This window comes from Hemicordylus capensis, chromosome 5 (genome assembly GCF_027244095.1).
Source record: "Hemicordylus capensis ecotype Gifberg chromosome 5, rHemCap1.1.pri, whole genome shotgun sequence".
Lineage (NCBI taxonomy): Eukaryota > Metazoa > Chordata > Lepidosauria > Squamata > Cordylidae > Hemicordylus > Hemicordylus capensis.
The window spans coordinates 30123769-30150193 of record NC_069661.1 but is presented as its reverse complement, the minus strand read 5'-3'; the positions used below and the strand labels follow the sequence as shown (position 1 = coordinate 30150193).

General features: G+C 44.9%; 1 protein-coding gene across 1 annotated transcript in view; it reads left to right on the top strand.

The window, feature by feature from the left end:
• Window positions 1–1556: 1556 nt before the first annotated feature.
• The window catches only part of STPG2 (sperm tail PG-rich repeat containing 2), a 351852-nt gene continuing 326983 nt past the window's right edge, over window positions 1557–26425 (top strand). The window contains exons 1-4 of the mRNA XM_053258361.1: window positions 1557–3138; window positions 7651–7760; window positions 16128–16283; window positions 21087–21251. Of these exons, the coding sequence (XP_053114336.1) occupies window positions 3027–3138; window positions 7651–7760; window positions 16128–16283; window positions 21087–21251 (543 nt within the window). The 5' untranslated portion in view covers window positions 1557–3026. The remainder of the gene's footprint in view (window positions 3139–7650; window positions 7761–16127; window positions 16284–21086; window positions 21252–26425) is intronic.

Below are 26425 nucleotides of genomic sequence, written 5' to 3'. Positions count from 1 at the left end.
CTCTTAAGAATTCTGTGAGGAAAGCAGTGGCGATCCTGTAGGTAAGAACCTGCTACTCACTTTTGAAGGTGCTGCTTGCCGCCTCCTGCCACCCCTGAACAACCAAACTGGTTCGAGGTTGGGCTGAACTGGAACGAAGCGGTCCATGGAACCACAAACCGTTTTGGTTTTGAACTGCTGCACGAACCAAGATTCAAGCACATCCCAATTGCACAGCTACAGGCTTGGATAAGTTTGCATGTTTGAATATTAACCCCTCCCCATCAAACCCTAATACAAACACAAGGAAAAACACCCCCCCTCCACTGAACTCTTCTCCCTGACCTGCTACTTTTCTGTGTTGAGGAACATTTTTAGATAAGGGAGCATTTAAGCATCGCAATCCAGGCAAATGTTTGCCACTTGATTCTGCTTTCTAAAGTATCCCTTAGAGTAGGTGAAATTGTGTGTGGACCACCTTATCCTTTGTCTCAAGCAGCAAAATGTCTTGGGCTGGCCATGCCCTATAAGTTGCTATCTAGGGCCAATAATTTCCTAAGAGGTAGATGTGGGGAAGGGCACTCTTTCCCTCACCTTGATTGAACCAGAGCTCCCCAACCTTGGGTCCCCAGATGCTGATGAACGATAATTCCCCTCATCCCTAGCCATAATGGCCATTGTGGCTGGGGATGATGGGAATTGGAGTCCCAACAATCTCTGGGGAACCAGAACCCCTGCTTTTCCTGGTCCTCATTGGCACTGATAAGAAACGTTTCACTGCCTGCTGCATAGCTGCTAAAGACACAGTGTCTGTTTGTGTGTGCGCCTAAAAAGAAGTTGGGAATGTAATCCAAATCCAATACATTTCATCGAAGCAAGAGATTCCCCAGCATGTATGCAGAGGCTTGCATAAACATTTTATTTATTTATTTGTTAAATGTGTACACAAACTTTCGTCTCTGGGCGGTTAACAATATGAAGATAATGCAAAGCAATACATATAAAGATAATGCAAACACACGCACAAATACCCAAATGCATGTGCAGGGCCGGTGCTAGGGTTTTTTGCGCCCTAGGCGAGATCACCTTCTGGTGCCCCCCCCCCCCGGCCAATCATATTTCAAACACAGATGTATTATAGGAAGAATGAAAAGCACAGAATTTGAAATCCACCCCCCCCCGCCAGCGCTCATCGGGGCAGCAGCGTTGCCCCCTTTACCGGATGTAACTGGAAGTACTCGACACACCTGTGTGCGTTGCACACGCACCCAACGCGCACAGATATGTTGAGTACCTCCAGTTCCATCTGGTAAAGGGGGCAACAGGGCGGCACGATGCCAGCCCAACGGACTTTTAGGAAATAGAGCGCGGGGAGGGGAGAGAAGTGCACCCTCCCCTGCCCTTAAAGTTACCCCAGGCCAGTTCCATGCACCTCCCTAATGTGGGGCCCATGGAGCAGACTTGCAGGAGCTAGGCAGCTAGGCAGCCAGGGGAGCCAATGGGATGAGAGGCAGTAGGGATGGGGGGGGGGACCCTTCTGGGCAGTCTCTCCCCGCAGTGAGCCAGCTGGCTGGGTCCAGGGGGGCTGGGAGGAGGTGGTGGTGTCTTGCCATGGAGCTGGTGGCCCTTTGGCTACTTGACTACTGCACTGCCAGGCTCTCCCGGGGCTGTGGCTGCTGATTTCTGCAGCCCTCTTGCCTGATGTCTCTGTGCCACCCACAACCCTAACCCTACCCCCCCCCACCAGAGAGGGAGCAGCGGCAGCCTGCTGAGTGTGCGGGGCGGGGGGGGGGCAGCCTTCTTGCATGCGGCGGCAGCAGCGGCCTCAGCCTCCTCCTTGCAGGCCTCTCCTCTGCGGCCGACCAAGCAGGCGCTGCTTTCCGCCCTCCTGCCGCTTGTGCCAGCGGGGTCGCCGTGCGCCCCACGAGCTCCTCAGCGGGCAACTGCCAGGCTGCTGCTGGGCGGGCGCCACCACCGAGGCCCTCGACTCAGCCGCGGCGGGCTTCCCGTGCTGAGAGTCACTCAGCAGAGCCGGCCCGCTGCTGATGGCGGTTCTGGGGCGCCCAGTGGCCAGTCGGGGCTCCGGGGTGAGGGTGGTCGCCCTCCTCCTCCTGCAGCTGCAACTGGCAGGCTGGGCAAAGCAGGGTGCGGGGGCGGGCTGGGGAGCCCCGCCACGCCAGAGGTGCGGCTGGCTGGCTGGCCGGGGTTGCGGGGTGCCCAGCAGCAGCAGCAGCAGGCCGCTGCCTGGCAGGTGCCCCCGCTGGCTGGCCTTCGGTGGGAGCCTCCGCGCGGGGGGCTCCCTCTGGAGCGGGAGGCGAAGGCGGTCCTCGCAAGGCCTGGACTGCTCCGTCCAGCAGGCGTGGCGCAGCCAGAGAGAGCAAGCTGAGTCCCACCCCACCCCCGGAGGAGGCGCCGCCGCCTGCTTGCTGCTGCTGCTGCCTGCCTGGCCCCAGCCGTGCGCGGCGGGGGGAGCCCTGGGAGGGGGCGGCGGCAGCCCCGGGTTGGGTCCCCCGCCTCGCCCCGCCGCCAGACAAAGGGCTGCTGCCTTGTCCTGCCTTCTTGGCCCCTCGCTCTCCCCCGCCAGGCAGGGGCCTGCAGGCTGACCGCTCGGGGTGGGGGGGGGGGCGGCAGGCTGGCCAGCGCGGCACCCCCTCCATTTTGGCGCCCTAGGCAACTGCCTAGTTCGCCTTAATGGACGCGCCGTCCCTGTGCATGTGGTAACTGCAATGCTGAATTCAGGACACAAAAGGAGTAAAAAGCAGCAGGAGACGGTGCTTGTCTGAAAGCGAGCGCTCCAGCTTAGTGTCCCGTATTTGCGTTCAAAACACGGGGCCAACCCCCAACCCCGCTCAGCAAAAGCAGCAGCATGTGAAGCGAGGAATGCCACGGGACGGATCGAGAGCCGGACTTGGGCTCCCGCTAAAGCTAACGAGGAGCAACCGAGCCTGGAAGCAGCGCAGCCGCCTTTTCCGTCCAGGCCCGGGCGCGGGGTGTTGGGCTCTCGGTTGCCATGGCGACGGGAGTCCCGGGCCGAGCAAACCAGCGGCATGTACGACCGGGCTGCGCGCGCTCTGACCGTGCTCGTAGGCAACACAGACCCCCACTTGGGCCCTGGCTACTATGAATTGCTGCCCAGGACCAGCAACGAACCCCGAAAAGGTGAGCTAGGCAGGCGAGCTCGCTCAGTTCTTCCTTCCTTCCCCTTAAACACTGCCGGACCCTGATTGGTCCTGGTGGAGAAGCCAAGCCTGCCCTTTTGTCCTAGATGTGCCTTTCTGGCCCTCGGGAGGGCGAGTGGCTTTTGGGGTGTCTTAACTTTGAACAGCGATAATCTGTAGCCGGGGTAGGCAAGCTTGGCTTTCCAGCTGTTGCTGAACTACTACATCTCCCATCAACCCCCAGCCTGCCAGCCACAATAAGTTATGACTGGGGGGGATAGTGGGAGTCGTAGTAGTTCAGCAACAGCTGGGGAACTGCTGCCTATCCCTGATCTATGGGGTGGGTTATGTGTGATGAAGGGGCAAGTGATGGGGCGGGCGGGGCGTGTTTTGGCAGGCAGGCTGCTCAGCCCTACTGAGTTTTGATTTACTTCCAGGACATGATGCTTCGGTCTGTGTACATCATCTCAGAAATGTTATATTTATTTAAACATATTTATATACTGCCAAAACATATGTCTCATAGCAATTGACGCACTGTTAACATTCGGAAAGCCACGTGTTGAAACACTTAAAAACAATACAGACGTTTTAAAACTGCTTAGGAATTCGCCAAAAGCCTGATTAAACAGGTGCTTTTTGAGGGTTTTTCTGCAAGGTGCCAGGAATGCTGAAGCTGTTATTCCAGCAGGGAGTGTATTCCAAAGCCTCGGGCAGTTATAGAGAAAGCCCCACCTTGAGTTACCACCAGACAAGCTGGTGGCAATTGTAGGCAAACCTCCCCAGACAATCTTAATATACAATGAGGCATGTGGAGAAAAAGCTGTTCTAAATATCCTGGGTGCAAGCCATTTAGGGCTTGATAGATGATTACTCTGGAGTCACTTTAAGTGGTTCTGCAGGGAAATGCTTGACTAACAAGCAGAAGGTTGACAGTTTGAATCCCCGCTGGTACTATATTGGGCAGCAGCGATATGGGAAGATGCTGAAAGGCATCATCTCGTACTGTACGGGAGGAGGCAATGGTAAACCCTTCCTGAATTTTACCAAAGAAAACCCCAGGGCTCTGTGGGTCTCAGGAGTCGAAATCGACTTGACGGCACACTTTACTTTACTTTATATCATTACTAGCTCTTTGTATCTCATCTGGAAACATATTGACCGCCAGAGTAGTTCTTTTAAGTTAGGAGTAATATGTTATCCTGAAGACCAGCTTAGCTGCTCCATCTTGCACCAACTGCAGTTTCAAAGGCAGCTCGATATAGAGCAGTTTTGTGGGGGCGGGAAGAGCACCCTCTCTGCTCCTTAAAGGTAACCCCCCCACACCGTTGAACCAGCTGTTGTTGGTTCTGTGCACATCTCTACAGCATATACACCACTGTTTTAAGGCCGCTCTCTTCTGGAAATTGACACAGCTGGCCTATCATCTGAAGCACTCCTAGGCCATATTGAATCAATGGGGCTCACTTCCAAGTAAGTGTTACCAGAGCAGTATTCTCTCTAATTTTTTTCATCTGTGTGCGGAATGAGTTTTGTTCTGAGCAGCAGTATCAAGGCAGTGCGTATGCACATGCATTCAGAATGGGGTCTTCCTGATTCAACCTGAGTGGGATCTAAAATTAACTGAGTGGACATAAAAAACCTTGTGTGCGCATGCACATGCCTTAAAGCAGGGTTTCTCAACGTGTGGGTCCCCAGATGTTATTGAACTTCAACTCCCATAATCCCCAGCCCCAGTGGCCTTTGGTTGGGAATTATGGGAATTGAAGTCTAATTACATCTGGGGACCCACACGTTGAGAATCCCTGCGGAACACTGTACCAGAGGGCAGCCATGTTAGTTTGTTACAGCAAAAACAATGAAGAGTCAATGTTAAGTAAGGAAACTTACTTAAACTTACATTTTGTGTGGACAAAGCACATTTGGTGTTGGTAGCCCTTTCTGGTTTGAAAAGGGTGAAATCTGTGCACGGTGCACAAATTCATTTTGGTGCACTAGTAAAGGAGAGAAATGCTCTAAATAGGGGAATATAAACCACCCCCAAATCACCCAAGCTTGTAAGCAGAAGTAATGTAAGGATCACAGCTAGTGCTGTGTGTTTTGGACCTCAACTTCAAAGAGGTTCTGGTGCACCACGATAGAGTACAAATTAATAAATAACAAGAGCAAATACAGCTAAGCTTTAAATGTTCTTTGAGCCCCTGCATCTCAGGTTTGTTCTATCATAATATAATTTGCTCGGTCTAGTAGCATGGGATATGAAAAGTAATATCCACAAGCATTCTGTTTAAACTGATCAGATGCTAGTGGTATTTAAATAAGGCATATGAAAATCCAGTTTCCTGCTGCTGTTATTGGAACTTAAGAACTCTGCGCTCGTACAACTTCTGGCTTTATAGAAGAAAGTAATAATGTTGCCCAAAATAATAAAGGTGTAGAAAAGTCAACAGCTGTAGTTTATTACAGAACTATTGGTTCAGTACATTACAAATCAAAATGCTGTAGGCATATTGTGCATGGTTGCATGACTAGAAAAGAAACTCGTGTTTGAAAGAGAACTTGAGTGTTTGGTAAGTCAACCAGGCATTACATACCAATGGTCCAATTTAAAAGCTGTGTATTCTTAGCACTCCTCTTTGCACTCCAGGATACATGCTATGGCCTTGTTATTTAGGAAGGGAAAGATTTCTGTGCCTGATAGATTCTCAGTGTGAGATAATGATCAGGGACTTGAGTCTTCAATTTACTTTATCATTTTACACATATGTGACATTTTATATTTGGTTTGAACCAGATCAGAATGGTAAACTCATACCCCTTGCTGTATATAAAAGGGAGTTTAAACACCTGCTAACTCAGCTATACATTGTTAAACATATCCGTTGCATGTTAAACATATTCATTTATTGGAATATGACTTACACTTTGGCAAGCATGTTACTTAGCATATGTTTACTGCATGGGGAAATGTCAGTGTCTGTCTTGTGCAAGCAGCTGAGTGTGTTTGTGGCTTATGTTGCTGTCATTTGGTGCATTCTCATTAAGATTTTGGCAGCCTGAAGTTTCCTGTCCACATGCATTACTCAGGTAATCAAAGGAGGTGTTGAGAAGTATTGGACCAATTCCTCCTCCTCATTCCTCTGCTACCCCCCCCATTTTCTACATAATTACGGCTTTAGACATTAATCATATTTTTAACAATACAATTTATATTTGCTGCTCAAGGACTCAAGAAAAAGATTGATTGAATACAATTTATATAAACATATGAAGCTTTCGTATGCGGAGTCAAACCACTGACCCATCTAGTTAAGTGTTATCTATACTGACTGGCAGCTGCGCTTCAGGATTTCAGATAGGGGCCTTTCCCTGCCCTATCTGGAGATGTCAGTGATTGAACCTGGAATATTCTGCAAGCAACACATGTGCTGTACAATTGTTATTACCCATCCAGTGTTCCCTCTAAGGTGTGAGTGTGTGCGCGCACTCACACATTTTTTTATATCCACTCAGTTAATTTTAGATCCCGCTCAGGTTGAATCAAGAAGGTCCCACACTGATTATATGTGTGTACACATTGCCTTGATACTGCCACCCAGAACAAAACTTATTCTGCACACAGATGAAAAAAGTTAGAGAGAACACTGCACCCATCGTACTAATTTGGTAAAGGGATGTAGGGAGGTGATTGCTGGATCAAGGGTCTGTTCTAGTGATAGGGAATGACAGTCCTATCACACAACATACAAACAACCTTCTCTTTCATCAACCTGAACCTCACACAGTTTCATCTCCTGTACTTCAAAAGCATGTTTCTTGGTGTAAGTTTTTGGATAAAATTGTTTACATGGTAGATTGATTTCCCCTGTTTTATCTTTGTCTGCATCAGATAGCTGCTCATGAGTGGAAACTGATTTTAAAAAGAAAAAAGAAAAAAGATTTGTTCCAAAGGTTTGGGATAAACCCTTGTGAGTAAATCTCACATTAAGATATCATTAAGAGTGAGTGAGTAAATCTTACATTAAGATATCATTTTCTCTTCCAGCATCACTGTCAAACTGGAAAGCCAGCCTAGAGAAAGAGTGATAGAGCATGTGTGTTGTCTGTAGAATGTCCCAAGTCCAGTCTTTGGCATCTCCAGGTAGGGCTAGGAAAGACATCCTGGCTGAAATATGGATGAGCTGCTGCTAGTCAGTGTAGCTGGATCAGTGACCCGTTTGGCAGCTTCATAGGTGAGATGGGAGGAGCTGCTATTATAGTTACTTGTCAAAAGCCCCTTTGAGTACATGCAATTAGTTTAGTAGTTCTTGGAATACTGGCATATATGTATAGTGAAAATATTATATCATCTCTATAAAAACCTAACATATTTTTATGTTAAATAAAATAAATATCGGTTAACACATCTTAAAAAATGAGTATTGCCTACTTAATGAAGAATGTGTGGAAGCCAATTCTTCTTATTTTTTTAAAAAACATGTCTCTCCCCACCCCCACCCACCCCGCTTTGCAGGTGGATTTGCTCCATTTCTTTCTCTGACAAGTCGAGGCCTTGGAAGTATTTCTCAAAAAGATGAGAGTGATGTTCCAGGACCAGGTCACTATGATATTGACAAAGCACAGGTAAAATTACACTGAATCTACTAAACCTTTATAAAAGATGCAGTTTACAACTTCATCCTAGAAGCAGTAACTGAATCTACAGTATAGTCAGCAAGAAATGTATGTAGCTGAACTTAATCCATGTTATTCAAAATGAATAATAAAGTTTGTGTTTGGCCTATTTTGCTTCCAGGCTTTTGAATCTCAACAGCATATTATTATTAGTGGGTGCTTAGTGAAGATTGAAATATATGTTTATTGTACAATCTTAAACACATATACTCAGAAGCAGGTCCCTCTGGCTTCAATGTCACCTACTCCCAGGAAAGTGTATATAGGATAGCAGTCTCAATTTTTTATTTTTCTGACAATTTTCACAGTGGAGGGAAGTGAGAAGTGGAATCCCCAAGGATCTGTCCTGGGTCTGGTGCTTTTCCACTTGTTCACACACAATCTGGAATTAGGGGTAAGCAGCAAGGTGGCCAAGTGTAAATGCAAATAAGTGTAAAGTGATGCATGTTGGAGAAAAACATTCCAACATTACTTAGACCCTATATGCTGATAGGTTCTGAGTGGGTTAGTGACTAACCAAGAGAGAGGATGTGAAGTCATGATGGATAGCTCAATGAAACATTGGCCCAGTGTGGTGCAGCTATGGGAGGAAAACGCAAATTCCATGCTAGATTGAGACTTATAAAAGTATTTAAGGTGTGGAGAAAGTGGATAGAGAAATGTTTTTTCTTCCTCTTCCAAAGTATTAAAACCGAGAATCATCCAGTGAAACTGATTGGCATGAGGTTTAGGACAGACAAAATAAATTATTCCTTTATATAATTTAATCTATGGAATTTTCTGACACAAGATGTGATGATGGTCACTAATTTAGATGGCATTAAAAGGAAAATGGGCATATTCATGGTGGACAAGTCTACCAGTGACTACTAATCTTGATGGCTATAGGGTACCTCTAGACTCAGAGGCAGGATGCTTCTGAATAACAGTTGCAGGGAAGCAGTGGCAGGAGACAGGTTATGCTTTCATCTCCTGCTTGTGAGTTTTCCAGGACATGGTTAACTGTGGGAAACAGGATGCTGCACTAGATGGTCCTTAGTCTGATTTATCAAGGCTTTTCTTAGACGTTTGTGCATGATTGGAAGTGGTTATTACTATTACTGCCAGGCTAGACTGAAATTCTTGATATTCTGTGCGAAGGGAGAGCATATATTTAAAAGAGCAGAATGCAAGCAGCTTCAAATAATATACGGTATCTTGATTTTGTGATACCAGAAGGCAAAATGAAGGCTTTCCTATAAAATTCATAGCAAATGAAATAAGCGGAAGTGTAGCTGAATAGAAAAAATTAATTGGATTCATTTCCACTTCTGTGGATGTATGTGTTGAGAAGATAGATTTGTTGATTTAAAATTTCCAAAATCATGCAAAAAGCTATTCAAATGAGAAGTTTTTAAGATCAGCCATGCTCAGGTTTGATTTACATAGGTGAAAGAAAAGTCAAAATATTTAATATTTGTCTTTACAATAGCTGGACATTAGGTTTCGTGGATTCTTTAATGTGTTGAGAAGCACAAGATGGATCACCATGACAAAGCAACTTAACCTATGGTTTCTGGACCATTATAACAGTTTCCCATCCTTTCTACAAATGCTGTCAGACAATGATTGTATAAATGATTCTAAGAATATATTGAAGAAAATGGAATATTTATTGCTAGACTTATATTTTTTTAGTTAATCACCACCTTGTGGCAGCTGTTCAAATGGCAAGTAAAATTACAATGCCTGTAATCACTGTAGTGGTGTTGGGTCCAGAACAGACCATCCTCTTAACTTGACCAATGTCGTAAAATAATAAAATTCCATACCTCGACAACATATGCTCAGTTGAGTGCATGATATAACAAATGAAAGGAGAAACCTTTTGTTGTTATGGGTGTTTAATTTAAAAATGCTTGACAATTAAATATAGTTTCAGCATTTGTGCAATATATCGGAACAAAACAGATATGATAACCTATATACAATTTTAAAAGTAAATTATAATAATTTAGTTTTGATACAGAATACTTGCTTAAAGACTCATTAGATACATGCTTAGAGAATATAAACAGCATATACCTAATGAGCCTCATGGAAAAAGAAAAGAATATAATTACTGTTAGGCTTGAATTTTGCAATAATGGTTTTTTAAATGTTTGAAATAATTGCTTTAGCACCGCCCCCCGCCCCTGTAAATGTATTGCTGAGTCTGAATTCATTTTTAAAGGAAAAAGACAAACACACACACTGCAAAACTTTTTCTTCACTTACCTTAACTTTATTTGCAAGCGCAAAGGACATTCATGATTCTGTAGTGTGGACAAAGCAGATTTGGATTTGGCTGCCCTTTCCATTTTAAAAAGGGATGAGACTTGTATGCTTATTTATTTTTTTGGCAGGATGGAAGAGGTGAACTAAAATAAGGCTAGGAACGGATTATTTTTTTCCTTCTGTGTGAACTGGATTCCTTAGTGCAGCCTTGCAAATATCAGGAATGTGTTTACTAGCTTGCTCAAAATATTGAGTAGGTGGTACACTAGGGAGGCCCTAGGAATGCCTTTGCACTGTCCTCTGAATATCTGGGCAGCATGAACATCCTTGACTTCTGTTACATAGTTGCTGATTATTAGATCACCACGACCAGATACCCTTTCTGTAGTGCCTGGAGAATGAGAAGATTGGCCCAGTTTAGGTTCTGATAGCTGCAGTGCTGGATAGATCATATTGGTACAGTTACAAGCATAGGGACAACAAAATGGTGGTGATAGAAGGAAGACCATTACTGGCAGTAGTAGGGAAGATGTCCCTGGGTAAGATTCCCTCTGAGCCCTTCTGATTTCTTGCTTCCATTTGCCCTTCTTTTCAGTATTGCCCTTTGATTGCTCTTCAGTGAATGGACCAATAGATGAACAGGTGATTTGCCAGACTAAGGATTCTAGGAGAAATGCCTGTTGTGATCCCCTGCACTAGGCCCTATTTGTCTTTACCAGTAATAGGTAGAATGGCCATCGGCCCTATCCAACCCCAGCAAGACATCCTTCCTGTGGCTGCTGTTGGTGTCTACCTTATGTTTCTTTTTAGACTCTCAGCCTTTTGGGGACAGGGATCCATCATTTATTATTTCTCTATGTAAACTGCTTTGGAAACTTTTGTTGAAAAGCAGTATATAAGTAGTAGTAGTAGTAGACGACAACCATGGGAATCCGAAAATCTCCTTCTTCTGTGTCTTGCAACAGGCCTTTTTGTTATTGTCTTGTAATATTGTATGATATATCACAATATTCCTTATTGTGCAGCATCACCACAAACTAACAACTTACTGAATCCTTCTCTGACCTTCTTGTAATCTTTCTGCTTTTGGTTTCAGTCGCTTCCATCATCTTCTGCCTCTGCTCACCGGTTCCTTATATGTTGGTTAGGAGATCCATCTTGCCTGAAGCTCTAGTAGTGCAGTTCTCTCCCTGCCCTTGGGTCAGTTCCTATACATCAAGCCCTAAAAAGCCCTGGCTTTAGCTTTTGATCCTTAGTCTGATCAACTTGTTGCTAGTGTGAAGACTGTGCCTACACCCCTGCTCACTTTTGTGGATTGGTACCTTGGATTCTGGTCCCTGCCTTCCTTTGAACTCATATCTGCTTCTGGCTTCTACAACCCTCTATTGCTGCCTTGGTTCAGCTTCTGCATAATACTTACTATGCAATAATAGTATGCAGTAGTATGCACTAGTGTTAGGTCTTCTGAACTCTCAGCCTACTCTGGAAGTTGACTCTTCTACCTGGTTCTGATGGTCACCTGCCTTCTATCCTGATCTGCTTTCTCTGGAGCTTGACCATGCCCAGTCTCCTCGACTGGCAATTGGGTTTCTCAGATACTGGAATTTGACAGCTTGGAGCTGACCTTTGATGAGGCCTTGCAGTCATACATACCTCCACATACCTGCATTATAATTGTACCTTTGTGTACACTCTTGTAAGCTGCTTTAGGATTCAGTTTTGGTGAATAGTGGGGTATGTATAAATAAATAAGCAAAATAGCCTGAGCTTGCTACATAATATGCTTAGGGCTCATACTGGAGTTGTGTTTTCATAGAAATTTTAGTTACCCAGAAATAATATCAGACTGGATAGGAGACTGTAATATATTGGTTCATTTTGGGTCCAGAGGGATGGTTTACACTGGTGTGGTAATCAAACTCATAAGTATGCATGTTTCTGAATATTGTCCTCTTAGGTGTCTTCCTGTAACACTTAATATAATATTGCTTAGTTGATGTAATATGCTTTGACATGATCACACAAGGGAAAAGAGAGAACTGCAAGTTGAAGCAATTAGAATTCATGAATCATAGACTATTATAGTGGTGATGGCAAAGCCAAATCAATGGATTTGATACTTTGATGTCTGTGTGTATAGTTGCCAATTAATCCTCATGGTTCAGGATTATTTTTGTTTTAAAAGCAAATGCTGAAATGTTGAGAATGTTGGCTCTTCATTTCATCAAATAGGTTTAAGGAGAAAAACCCATGATGATAGTTGTTCTTTTGTCTTTTGTGACCTTTAAAATCAGCAGCCAGAATATCTGCACGAAGATATAGAAACAAACACAATGGCTGCATTAACACATAATGGTGGACTGGAGTTGCAGAGACCTGAGGTTTCCTTACTGTTGCGTCCAAACGTGTGCAACTGTGGTCCTGTTCGTTGTGCAACCCAAGGTTGTGCCCAGGAGACTCCAATTTGAATCCTCTGTTTGTAGTGAGTTTTGCTGCTCTAAACCAAGGGTCTGCCAAGCCTCCATTCTGTCCAAATGCAGCACTGGAGGCTGCATTCAGCCAGATGAGTTGAGGAAGGAAGCTCCTCCCTCTCTCCTTCAGTGATTGGCTGTGCAGGCTGTCCTTCAAGCAAGAAGGAAGCCCACATAGCCAGTTTTCCCTCCTCTGTGCAGTCTTGCTGACTACAGAGAGGATGTTCTCCCTGTTGTCCGAATGCGGACAGGAGAGTGGAGGGTGGGGTGGGGGAGCAGAACTGCATGTCCATTGGACCTACGGTTCCGTGTGATGTGTGAATGTGGCCAGTGTTTTGACAGTTTGATGAAATTTTAGTTCCAGTTCACTTAACAAACAAACAGACTTACCTGGAACACACTTTCCCCCTTTCCACACTGTTCATAGCAAATGTGAAGAGGATTTGATTAAAAAATTAAATTGATTTATTTGAAATTACTGAATTGTAATAAAATATGCCATAGATTATGATTTTAAAATTCTTTTCCAAACAAGAATGATTAACTTTCTCCAGGTATCCTTAAAATAGCACTACTATTGAAGTACTGTAGGATTGATTTGGATATGACGTTCAGTTAAGAACATAAGAACAGCCCTGCTGGATCAGGCCCAAGGGTTATCTAGTCCAGCATCCTGTTTCACACAGTGGCTCTGTGTCTTTGGAAGCCCACAGGCAACTGCTGAGGGCATGCCCTCTCTCCTGCTGTTGCTCCCTTGCAACTGCTATTTAGGATCATTTTGCCTCTTAGGCTGCTCTACCATGGGGCCGTGTGAGGTGATGGCCTCAGGTAGCAAGTGAGCTGCGGGGTGCTAAGTGGACATCACCCCTCCTGCCGCAGCCACCTATGCCTCCTCTCCACTTCTGTCCCTGCTCTCCTCCCCCCCCTCCCCACCTCCTGACTCATTGCTGGTCTGTTTTTTTGCCACCTCTGTTGTGCCACTGTGCTCCCCCCTTCCAGCACCAAATTTGTCCGCTTTCTCCACAGAAAAGTTGGGTTCAGGAGGGGAGAGACAGCTGGGGAGAGAGGGAGAGCGCATGTGAGAATGCTGATGCAACGGTGGGGGCCAGAGACAGATTGGCTCGTGAAGCTGGATGCGTGCTGCCTGCTCCAGCAAGCGGCAGTGCTGCCTGGAGGAGAGAGTTCATTGCAGAAGGTGATGCTGGCAAGGGGAACAGGGGCAAACTCTGTGCTGAGCCTACCCAGGGGATTGGGTAGGGAGTCAGGGGCAAGGTGGTGTCAGTGCTGGGTTCACCTCAGGGGTGGGCTGGTTAGCGATGTGGTGCAGACAACAGGCAGTGAGTGGGAGGAGAGCAGGTCTTGTGGTAGTGAGCACGAATTATCCCCTTTGCCAAGCAGAGCCCACCCTGGTTTGCATTTGGATGGGAGACTACATGTGTGAGCACTGTGAGATATTCCCCTTCGGGGATTGAGTTGCTCTGGGAAGAGTGCTTATATGCAGAAGGTTCCAAGTTCCCTCTCTGGCATCTCCAGATAGGGCTGGGAGAGTCTCCTGATGGTAACCCTGGAAGAAGCTGCTGCCAGTCTGAGCAGACCATACTGAGCTAGATGGACCTGACTTGCTCTGACTTGGTATAAGGCAGCTTCCTAACACCTCTGGTTAAACCGAAAGAACCTTGAGTTTTTTGTTATTCTTGGAAATGGAATATTTATATTCCACTTCTTAACACAAACAGATTTTCAGTGTGGTTTTCATAGGAAAAGGGATGGGATGGTTTCCTGTCCTAAATGGGATAGTCTCAGTGTGTGAACCTCACACTGTTGCCAAGGGAGCACTGGGGTACCTCTGGAAGCTAGCTTCACCTCAGGTGCTAGAAGCACTCCAGCTCTAGGCAGAAGCCTGAGCTACCCTGAGGCTGCGGCAGCACACCTGCGGCAAGGAGGTTAAGAACATAAGACCAGCCCTGCTGGCTCAGGCCCAAGGCCTGTCAGGTCCGGCATCCTGTTTCACACAGTGGCCCACCAGATGCCTCTGGGGAGCCTACAGGCAAGAGGTATGTGCATGCCCTCTCTCCTGCTGTTGCTCCCCTGCAACTGGCATTGAGAGGCATTGTGCCTCTGAATAGGCTGGGCTGCGCATACAAAGAAGGAGCTGCCTGAGTTACCTTTATTCATCCAGGGCATGGGATTTCCCACAGCAGAGTGGGCACAAAGGGAGCTGGTCTGGAGAAATCTGGGCTATATCCTGCTTTAACTATCCCTGTAATGTGGGATGCTGAGCTTCTGTGTAGATGCTGATGCCAGAGAGGAAATGGGCTGTGTTTAGGAATGAAAGACAACTGCGGTGTCAGCAGTGATCCCTCTAATTTTTTTCATCTCTGGCGGAATGAGTTTTGTTCTGGGAGGCAGTATCAAGGTAGTGGGTGCACACATGCATTCAGAATGGGGCCTTCCTGATTCAACCTGAGCATGATCTAAAACAGGGCTGCTCAACTCTGGTCCTCCTGAAGATGTTGGCCTACAACTCCCATAATCCCTGACTATTGGCCACGGTGTCTGGGGATTATGGGAGCTGTAGTCCAAAAACAGCTGGGGGGCCTGAGTTGAGCAGGTCTGATCTAAAATGAACTGAACGGACATCCAGAAACTTGTGAATGCGCAAACGTGTGCATGCCTTAGAGGAAACAGTGGGTGTCAGGGTGATGTTATGAACCTGCTACTGTCAGTCAATGAAGATGTTTTATCCAGCACCAGAAGCTTTTTTTCTCCTTTAACAGACCTCAGGTATGATGGCTCAGAACCCCTTTGATGTGGAATTCTCCTCCTGTCAGGAGGGCAATCCCGATAAATTGTCCACGTCAGAATATTTCTGTTTCTCGCCAAGGAAATACATCCTGGGCCTGCTCAGATTTCAAAAGTTGCTTCATATAATTTTTTGCTGTTCCTTCAACTTTAGTCTAGGGCTGATATAGCTAAAATATTTGGTACATTTATAACTAGGGGAGGAAAAGGAATCTCCTGTATCCAGCAGCCTGGCTTACAGGGATAGTTCTGGCATCTGTGAATGCTAAGGCTCTAGTATATTTCTTGGTAAAGGTGATTATGTGCATGTATGATAGAAGTGAGAGGCCCCATATCTTGGTGGTACAGCACATGCTTTGCACGCAGGTTCAGTACCTGGCATTTCTAATTTAATGGATCTCAACTACCAGGGCTAGGAAAAGTCCTCTGCCTGAGATCTTGGGGAGTAACTGCAAGCCACTGAAGGCACTTAGGATAGATGGGCTGAGGATTTGATTCTGTATAAGACAGCTACATCTGTATATAACTGTTCCTTTGGAATTCAATTGTCACATGGAAAACTGATATATTATGTGGATTGATTATGCTCTTGTAAATAAATGTTGATATTTTGTAAGTTTCCTGGAAAAGGAAAAAAGAAATTTCCTAACAAAGCAAGTAGGAAAACTGTATGCAAACAATGATTTTGACAAAGGCAGGCTGTACTTTAAATATGTCCAGATAGTTGTTGGGTATGATGTGATGATGACTTTCATACTTACTGTCTTTTAATTATTTTTAACTCCAGAAAATCATTAAAGGGGGTAAAAGTCCTCAGTACAAAGAGAAACGTTTCAGAGAGATCCGTGCTGATACTCCTGGTCCTGGAACGTATTGCCAACCTCCTTCAATAGGTCTAGAAGTCAGTTGGGCAAAAAGAACCTCTAAAGTCCCTGCGGCACAGGTATGTCAACATAAAAAGAGATGGATATACAGTATACTGAGTGGGCAACTCTGCTATGTCTGGACCTATGAGGCACGTTTGATCACAGATTGTTAACCCATTCTGTGTCACCACTGCTATATCCACCTCAGTTGTACCTCTCAGACTGCTAAATTTCTATTGCTTCAGGCTATTATAAAAGGTTATTAGAGCCATGTACGCACTATAGCTATTGCTCTGAAAAATTTAGGTAGGCAAGCAATTTCCATTTTTGTTACATACCTCCCTTCCAGCTTCCTGGACTTCCATCTTCCTTTATTCCTTTCACTGCAAATTGCAAGATTTTGGAGATACAAAGTTTACCTTTTACTTCTCAGCCCAGGTTATATCACAGTTAAATCAAAAGCATAGAAGTCTTGTACTCCCCATAGGTGTTTTTGTAAAGAATTCCCTGTAGATTTATGCCAAAGTTTTATGCCAAGTTTGCTAATTATATTTTTGGTTTTGCTGACTGGATCAATGTTTTGATCTCGGCACTGCTGGTTTCCTCTTGAAAAGATGTGGATGGTTCCTTGGATGTTGGTTGGTGCATAAAAATATATCTACTCTACATTGTCCCCAAATAGGGACAAGTATGGATTAGCTTCATGAACACAGTAGGATTTCTTTCTTTTTTGGAGTAGTGCTCCAGGTGCCGCATTTCCAGCTGCTTTTGATAGTCAGGGGAGTGAGGAGATTGCAGCCTCAGTGTGGAGGGACATGGACTATCTAAATGTCTTCTTCCAGTGCTGGCCACACCTGACCTTGGGAGCTAGATTGGAGTGCGCCTTGGCCATCTTTCCTCCTCCTACTGGCCCTCCGACCTGCTTCAGCTTTTAAAAGAGCTAGCTTCCTCTGTGTCTGCTCAACAAGCTTGGAGTCCTATGGTCTTTCCTCTTCATGTAATTTTAAAATGTTTTTTTTTTAAAAAAATAATATTTTTATCCTTCCGTTCTTCCAAAGAGTGCCCCCCGCCCCAATCTGCATAGTAACCCTATGAAGTTGGTTAGATTGTGAAATAGCAAATGAGCCAAGGCCACCCCGTGAGCTTCATGGCTGAGTAGGGAATTGAACCCGGGTCTCTCTGATCGTTGCTTGGCATTGCAACCACTACAACACACTAGCTGTCAAAGTTCCAGCACTGCCTGGAATTCTTGGCTTGTTATTAGCTGCAGCTGTACATACTGTGGTTGCTCTCAAATCATGGAAGGTTGCTACTTCCTGCTTCCCTTCCAAAGGCCTGCTTCCGTATTTGGGTGGATTCTTGCCTCACTCAGGATTTCATCTTGTCCTTACCAAGGCTCTGTCTCTGACCTCTCTGTGGTAGATTATCCCTTTATCTGATTCAATACTGCCCATAGCCCACTATCTTGCTGTTCAGCTTTGTGCTCTTTCCTTGACCTGAAGTCTGCTGACTCAGTAGTTTTTTATGTTATTATTTGCTCCTCCCATCCCCATCTCTGGCTTACTCTATCCATCAGATTTCTTCATTTGTTCTCTCATGCAACGTCTGAAGGAGAATTCAAACGAACAGACAAAACAACCTGGTTGCCTATGTTAATTATAAATGAATCCTCTCCTTCCCATCTGTTGTATATTTGGCCAAGAAACTGTAGCTGATCTATTCCAATTCTAAGAATCCTCGTTGCTTCTTCTCTAGGATTGATGTCTTCCTAAGCCCTACCCTTCCTTGCTCTCTTCTCAAGTCTTGATTTCCTATTTCTTTGCCAAAATTGAAACGATCTGCTCTGAGGTCTCTTCTCCCCTCTTTCAGATCTTCCTTCATTTCCAAGCTCAGTATGTTCAAGACTAAATTTATCTTTCCTTCTGAGTGCACTTCTCACCTCATACTCTCTCCTTTTCCATTGATAACATAACCATCCATCCTGCTGAACAGGCATGAAGACTTGGTTTTGTCTTTGATTCCCCTCCCCCCAACTTTGTTGCCAAATCATGTTGCTTCTTCCTTCAGTGTTGTAAGACTATAGCTCAATCTTGTTGCACCAAACATGTCATGGGCCTCCTTAAATTAGGGATGTGCATGAAGTGACATTTGTGCACAGGTTCAGTGCTCTGAGGCTCTAGGAGGAGCGGCGAAAAGCGGCACCTTTAAAAGGGAGTACAGCAGGTCCTTACCTGCTCTCCACTGCTCCATGAAGCTTCCTGCTATGGTGACGCTCCCCGCAACAGCCCATGCATGGCAGCAACATGGCACTGACACGCTTATTTTTTCATTCATTCATTCATTCATTCATTCATTCATTCATTCATTCAGTTTTTATACCGCCCTTCCAAAAATGGCTCTGGGCAGTTTACATAGAGCAATAACAAACCACCCCGACATGGCCACACATACCCCCGCCAGTGATGCCTCGGAGCACCAAACTGGTTCGGTACCAAACCCGTGCACGAACTTCGCTTCATGCACATAAGCTACCATAAATCCTTTCACTGGCTGCCTGCCTGCTTCTGGATCCAGCCCAAGCTCCTTGTCTTTGTCTTCAAAACGCACCATGGCCTTGTCTCTGCTTATTTCTCAAGTCTCATAGCCCATTATCACATCTACTCATGACCTTTACTTCTCCAGCTCTACTACCCTCTGGATCTGAAACTGTCCTCCTCTTTCAAATGACTCTGCCCTTTATCTTCCCTCCAGGACACTCAGGGGTGGTGTAGGGTATTGTGGCACCTAAGGCAAGGTGCCAAATGCTACTTTGCCCCACAGCACTGGAGGGGGCCATCCCCCTTTCAAAACTGACTATTACAAGCTTAAAGGTGGCAAGGAGGGAAGGTTGCTAGCAGCCTTTCTGATGCTTCTTGCAAGCTTTTCTGAGGAGAAGAGGGCAGCCTTTTTTGCAGGCTCCTTGCAAAGTCCTTGCCCCCTCTTCAGTACTGAAGAGGGGGCATCTTACTGGCTCCCCAATCCATTGCCTGAGGTGATTGCCTCACCATGCTGCATTCAAGGGCCACCCCTGAGGACACCTGTGTGATGCTTACTCTCACTTCCTTCAAATCCCTCCTCAAATCGCCTTTCCATGAAACCTTTGGCACAACCCCCTGGTCCCCATATCTTACTGCAACTAAGTCAATGTAGGTATAAGTGAAGTAATCCCTCCTGTTTACCCTGCCTACACTTTGCTTCCCTTCCTCTGTCTCCTCTGTGTCTCTTTCTAGATGATGAGCCCTTTGGGGGTAGGCACCTGCCCTTTCATCTATTTTAAAGCGCCATTTACATGAATGGTGCTTCATTCATTCATTCATTTCATTCATTCATTCATTCATTCATATAATAAAGGTGGAATGCAGTGTAGGAAAGTTGCTGATATGAATAGTACACGTCCCGTCCCCCCCATATTTATAGTCAAATCCTTGTATATCTCATTGTGCTCTCTTGAATGCATTCCATGTGGGCATTCCATTCAAGAGAAGGCTTGAACCTGGGAGCTGTTTCTGACACGTTGCCTTCCACTGATCTTCTCCCTGAGTCAGATGCATATATTTTGTCTCTCACAGTCCACTTTCAGGACTTGCAGGGGTGCGCCCATTCTTTGGAAACATTTTGGGAAGTATGCCCCCCAGTAAAGCTGTGGGTAAATGCAATTGCTCATGACCAGCGGTTTAGTGTTGGACCTGAGCAATGTGGTGCATTCTGAAATTTATTTCCCAAATTGCTTCAAGGAAGAAGTGTGCTGTATAATGTGGACAGCAGCCTGTTTTGTCAGCCCACTGAATCCTGCTCGAAGGAAACCAGCCAAGCAGAAAATCGAGATGCTCGTTTGCTTTGAATAAAGAAGTGACATCTGCCGAGAACCACAGCTGGACCTGTTTCATCTGCACAAATCAAGACCCTTAGCCAAACATTTTAATGTTTTCTTTACAAAAGCATTGTGGGAGTAGTCTTATGTAAAAATATACATAAGTTATAAGAAGCTCTGTGGGTGATACTGAAGTTTTCCAGACTATCAGGCAACACAGCTAGGAGAGATAATCAGTGGTGGAAAGGTATTTAGACTGTCTTCAAAAAGGTTATGGCTCACTTGTGGTACTCAGACCTTTTACTGAACATATTTTGGCTAACATATTTTTATACCACCCACAACTTGAGTCTGTGGGCAGTTAGACCAACCATTTTACTTATTAATGTGATCATGATATGTGGCCTCAGAGAATGGGTGTGGAGCCCCAACTGGAAACACTTTATTTCCAGAGATTCTCTTATTTGGGCAATCCAATCCAGTCATCTCAGGGCTTTCAGAAATCGTTGCAGGTCCTTTTAAGATCTTCCCTCCACAAGTTTCTCTTACTTGTTTCTATCCAGCCACCAGTCTTCTCTTGCCACTGACAGCTGGTTCTGTGTTCCCCGCTTCTGATCTTTGGCTGTGTTGCTCCAAGGGGTAAGCCAAGCTGCCTCCCTCTCACTCTGTGGCTTCCCCTTGGCATCTTTTCAGCAAATGTGAGGCTCCTGGCCCTGCTTGAAGGCTTCTCGGGTCTCTGGCTAGCCTCTGCTCTCCCTGATTCCAAAGCATCTTCCTCTACTGTGCCTGCCCCAGCAGGTGAAGAGACACCTTTGGCTAGCAGTGTTGGGTGGAAGCTGTGTTCCCTTGTCAATTGTAAGGAGTCAGTTACTTGTAGGCTTTCTTACACATATTCTTTAAGGAAGGGTGATGTTATTCCTATACATCGTGAGCTGCCCAGGACATCAGTAGTTGATCTCATCTTACATCATGTTGTTAAGACAAATGTGCTACAATTGCAATTTAAGGCGTATTGCATTTGTTTTTACAGAGACTTGCAGGACGTATCAAAACCCTCCGAAAGTCAGAAGCTCCCTCTATTCCTGCCCGTGGGCAAGGATATGGTTATGAAGAGACTGAGGATGGCACTCTTGTAAAACATATCCCTCCGGCAACAGACAACACATTGGGTCCGGCATACTACAAGACAGAAAATGTGAGTAATCTTCAAATCCTTGCATTATTCTTCACGTGTATCCAGAATAAAAGTTAGACACAGCGTCATGAGATGTTTCCTCTTAAAGCTTAATCCTGCAATTCATTGCACTGAGAAAGACAGCTGGGGATAAGGAGTGCCAGGCCAGTTCTATCAGTAGTGTGTGACGTTGCACCTCCATAATGTCAACGTTATCGACTACAAGCAAACTTGAACTGGGGGCTTTGTCACGGGATCTTGACTGAACTGAAGTCCTGCTCTTTGAGCTGTGTACTTGTGTCGAAAAGCATAGGCCTGCTTGTGCCCAGGTAGCTTTACAGCACAATTTTCTGCATGTTGACTCCAATTTAAACCCACTGTGTTCAATAGGGCTTCCTCCCTAGTATGTGTGTTTTAAAATTGTAGCCTTGGTGCCTCTTTGGCTTTCTCACTATAACTGGTTGGCATTTTCCCATCATGAAAACATAAGAGCCCTCCATCAACTTTTGTATTCTTGCAGCAGTTTTTTCTTTGCAACGGAATCCCTCATGCACAGCTCACAGACTAGGGATGTGCATGAACCAAAGTTCGTGCATTGGTTTGGCGATGCACCACTTCGGGTGAGATCCGAACCAGTTTGGCGCCGTAGGGAGGGGAGCGGCGACTGGGATCTTTAGAGCAGGTCTTTATCTTCTCTCTGCCACCGCATGCAGCTTCCTGCTGAGGCGATGCTTGTCTCAAGAATCCATGCGCGACGCCGGCATGCCCATGGCGCATGTGCGGATGCCATGTGTGTGCCAATGCCATGCATAGGTTCTTGGGACAAGTGCAGCTGCAGCAGGAAGCTGCATGCGGCGGCAGTGGCAGGCTTCTCCGTCACCGCATGCAGGTTCCTGCTGCGGCTGCACTTGAGGACCTGCTCTCCTCTTAAAAAAATAAATAAATTATATTTATATATATCCTGCTCACCGTTCCCCTCCCCACAGTGCCGAACAAGTGCACAAAACTTGGCTTAATTAATGTTTTAACCTTTTTTTGGTTTTGTTTTGTTGTAAACCACCCAGACACGTACGTTTTAGGCAGTGTAAAAATATGTTGAATAAATAAATAAAATGATTCATTTGCTAACTATCACTGTTCTTTAAAAAATTGCTAATGCATACTTCATAGCCTTATAATGTAATCTTCAACACTTCTCCTTTTCCACTCAGATAATCTAGCATAACGTTTTGTCTTGACTCTTATTCCGGTGGTGTCTTTCAAATAAAGAAAGAATGGCGTGGAAAGTACATTTGCAATGTTGCTTGTAGGAAGGTGCGTGGAGATTCTGAGGCATGCTCAAGTAATCCATATCATTTTCAAGCACCTCATCTTTAATAATGATGAACAATAATGTAGAATTTGCAATTAACTAAAATAAATATGAAATCAACAGAACACTAAGCCAGAATGTATTTCCTAGAAGTGTTTTTTGGTTGGTACATTAGGGGGCAGCAGAGTCATTAAATTTAATTACTTTTGTCTTTTGAAGGCATGGAATGCATTTGCTCTACCCTAGTTGACTTATTTTATTAAATGCAGGGAATGAAAAATCAAATATTTAAGATTTTTGGAAAATTTTAAATCATTTATTCTGTACTGCAAAAGTAACAGATGATTCAACAGAAGAATAAATAACTTGTTTGAATTTATGAATTATGTACAGTACTGAGCTTGATTATGAACGACCTTTTTAATAGTTCTTGCTGATCATAGAATATCTTAAGTTAGTTATAAGTTTATTCGGTCATTGACCAGCAAATCTTAATTAAAATATTTATCCTGCCTTTTGAAGCCAAAAGGACTTTAGTCCAATTTTAGAGGTATACTTAAAGAAACTTTGAAACATAATATACACAGCAATCAATCAATCAATCAATCAATGAAATAAACTAGCAGTAAACAAAGGCAAGACATCAACATAGAAATGTGGTAAAATAGCCAGGAAGGAGGATCTCCTTAAACTCAGAGTGCTGAGAAAGCTCTCTGAAAAAGCAGAACTTTGCCTGGTGTCAAAACACTAGCAAGAGGAGCAGAAAGCTGTATTGTCTTGTACTAACAAAATAAGACTCTTAGCAAAGAATGCAGAATTATGAAGTGATGCTTATTATATTCTAAGATACATGTTGCAGCATGTAATCATAGGTAAAAACAAATGTCCTTGATGATGTCCAACACAGGCAACTTTTAAGCAAGAAGTAAGGACGGAGGAAGCAAATACTACTTTCCCATCTGTAGAGGCAGAGGGGAAGACCTATACAAATATGCATACGTCGAATATTTACAAGAAGTAAGAAGATGGGTTCTGCAGGGTGTGTGCTATGTTTGTTTTCTTGCCTGAGAGCGTAATAGACTACATCCGCAGAAAGTGTTTCCTCCATTGGAAGAAAAAAGAGCTGTTTCCTCCATTGGAAGAAAAAACATATGTGGAGAACTGGGGGTGCAGCCTTTCTTCACAAAGATGACTAGAGGAACAAGTTTCTAGTTTGCCTCATTATAGGAGATGAAGAGATCCTAAACAGAACACCGGAAACACTGTAGCAAAGAGAGCAGCGGGAGGAGACTGAAAGAGGAAGTTAAGGTCTGTAAGGGAGGAGGAAACTGTATGGAAGCGAGAGGAGCAGGAAAATTGGACCACTGGAACGAAGAAATTGCTTTCAGTATCTTTCCAGTCATAGTGGCTTTTAGTATCCTGAGCGAAGATAAGAACATAAGAACAGCCCTGCTGGATTAGGCCCAGGACCCATCCAGCATCCTGTTTCACACTTTGGCCCACCAGATTCCACTAAGAAGCCCACAGGCAAGAGCTGAGGGGATGCCCTCTCTCCTGCTGTTGCTCCCCTGCAACTGGTATTTAGAGACTTCTTGCCTCTTTGGCTGGAGGTGTCCTATAGTCCTTAGATCAGTAGCCATTGATAGACTTTTCTTCCATGAATGTATCCAACCTTCTTAAAGCCATCCAGGCTGTTGGCTATAACTACATCTTGTAGCAGAGAATTCCATAGGTTAATTATGCGTTTGTGAAGAAGTACTTCCTTTTGCCAGTCCTAAATTTCTTGGCAATCAGTTTCATGAAATGACCCCTGGCTCTAGTGTTATGTGAGAGGGAGAAAGATTTCTCTCCATCAACATTCTCCACACTATGCATGATTTTATAGACCTCTATTATGTCTCCTCTCAGTCATCTTTTTTCTAAACTAAAAAACCCCAGGTGTTGTAGCCTTGCCTTGTAAGGAAGGCACCCTAGGCCCCTGATCATCTTGGTTGCCCTCTTCTGCACCATCTCCAGTTCTGTAATGCCCTTTCTGAGGTATGGTGACCAGAACTGTATAAGGACATTATAAAATTAGCAGTTTTATTTTCAATCCCCTTCCTAATTATTCCAAGCATGGAATTGGCCTTTTTCACAGCTGCTTTACATTGAGTTGATGCTTTGAATGAGCTGTCCTCCATGACCCCAAGAACGCTCTACTGGTCAGTCACCAACAGCTCAGACCACATAAGCGTATATGTGAAGTTGGGGTTTTTTGCCCCAATATGCATCACCTTACACTTGCTAACATTGAACCGCATTTGCCACTTTGTGGAGGTTATGGACAGCATTCAATTTTGGTGGGTGTTTGATCTAAAATGGACAGGGGGGCCTGAGCAGAGCCATTGTGACCCAAGAAAAGCCACGTTTGTGCTGAGAACAGCTGCTATTATCGGGCTCTCAGTGTATGGCCTTCACTAAACCCCTCCCAGTCAAAACAAAATTGGTCATGACAATGAGATCATTGGTCTCTGACTTGGCAGTGGAAGGGGGTAAAGTGAGAGTGAAAAACAGAAGGAATAGACAAGCCTTTTTGGTGAGTCTGCAGCGAAGTAATTGTGCTGCAGGCATAGAGAAAAGCCTTTGTTGGCTGGCACACCTCTCCCCCTCAGGAGTGTCATACACATTACATGGCTGACTCCCCCAGTTTGGAGAGATCCTTTGGAAGCTCCTCACAGTCTCTTTTGGATTTCACTACCCTAAATAGTTTGGTGTCATCTGCGAATCGGGCCACCTAGCTGCTTACCCCAACTTCTAAATCATTTATGAATACATTAAAAAGCACTGATCCCAGTACAGATTCCTGGGGGATCCCACTTCTTACTTCCCTCCATTTAGAGAACTGTTCATTTATACCTACTCTCTGTTTGTCCTTCAACCAGTTACCAATCCACAAATGAACCTGTCCCCTTATCCCATGACTGCTAAGTTTTCTCAAGAGTTTTTGATGAGGAATTTTGTCGCAAGCTTTTCGGAGGTCCAAGTATAGTATGTCAACTGGATCACCTTTATCCAAATGCCTGTTAATGCTCTAGGACAGGGGTTGGGAACCTTGGCTCTCCAGCTGTTGTTGAACTACAACTCCCATCATCCCCAGCCACAAATATTGTGGCTGGGGATGGTGGGAGTTGTAGTTCAAAAACAGCTGGAGGGCCAAGGTTCCCCACCCCTGCTCTTGGAGAACTCCAAAAGGTTTGTGAGGCAAGATTTACCTTTGCAGAAGCCATGCTGGTTCTCCTTCAGCAGGGCCTCTTCTATATCAGTGTTTCTCAACGTTTTTGGAGTCATGGACCAGTACATTATTCATGTGCAGGTCCCTGGACCAACAGTTACTAAGGGGGTTGCCCCCTCCAGCCCCCCCCCCCAAAAAAACCCAGTTTCGGTCACCTCTCCGAGCTCATTTCCAGGCAGCCCTTGCTGCTGGATAATGTTCATTTCGAGGAAGTGAAATGAATGTTATCCAACAGCAAGGGCTGCCTGGAAGTGAGCTCCGGAGAGCTCCTGGTGGTTCCCGCCGGCCCCCAATTTTTGGGGAGTTGTGGTGGTTTTTATTAGTGATGCCTCGCGGGCCAGCACTGGTCCATGGACCGGTGGTTGAGAAACACTGTCTATATGATTGACAATTTTATCCTTGAGAATGCTTGTCATCAGTTTGCCTGGAATAAACATTAAGCTTACCAGCCTGTAATTTCCCAGATCCCCCATGGATCCCTTTTTGAAAATTGGTGTTACATTTGCTACTTTCCAGTCCTCTGGTACAGAGCCTGATTGTTGGGATAAGTTATATATTTTTGCAAGGAGGTTGGTAATTTCATATTTGAATTCTTTAAGGTCTCTTGGGTGA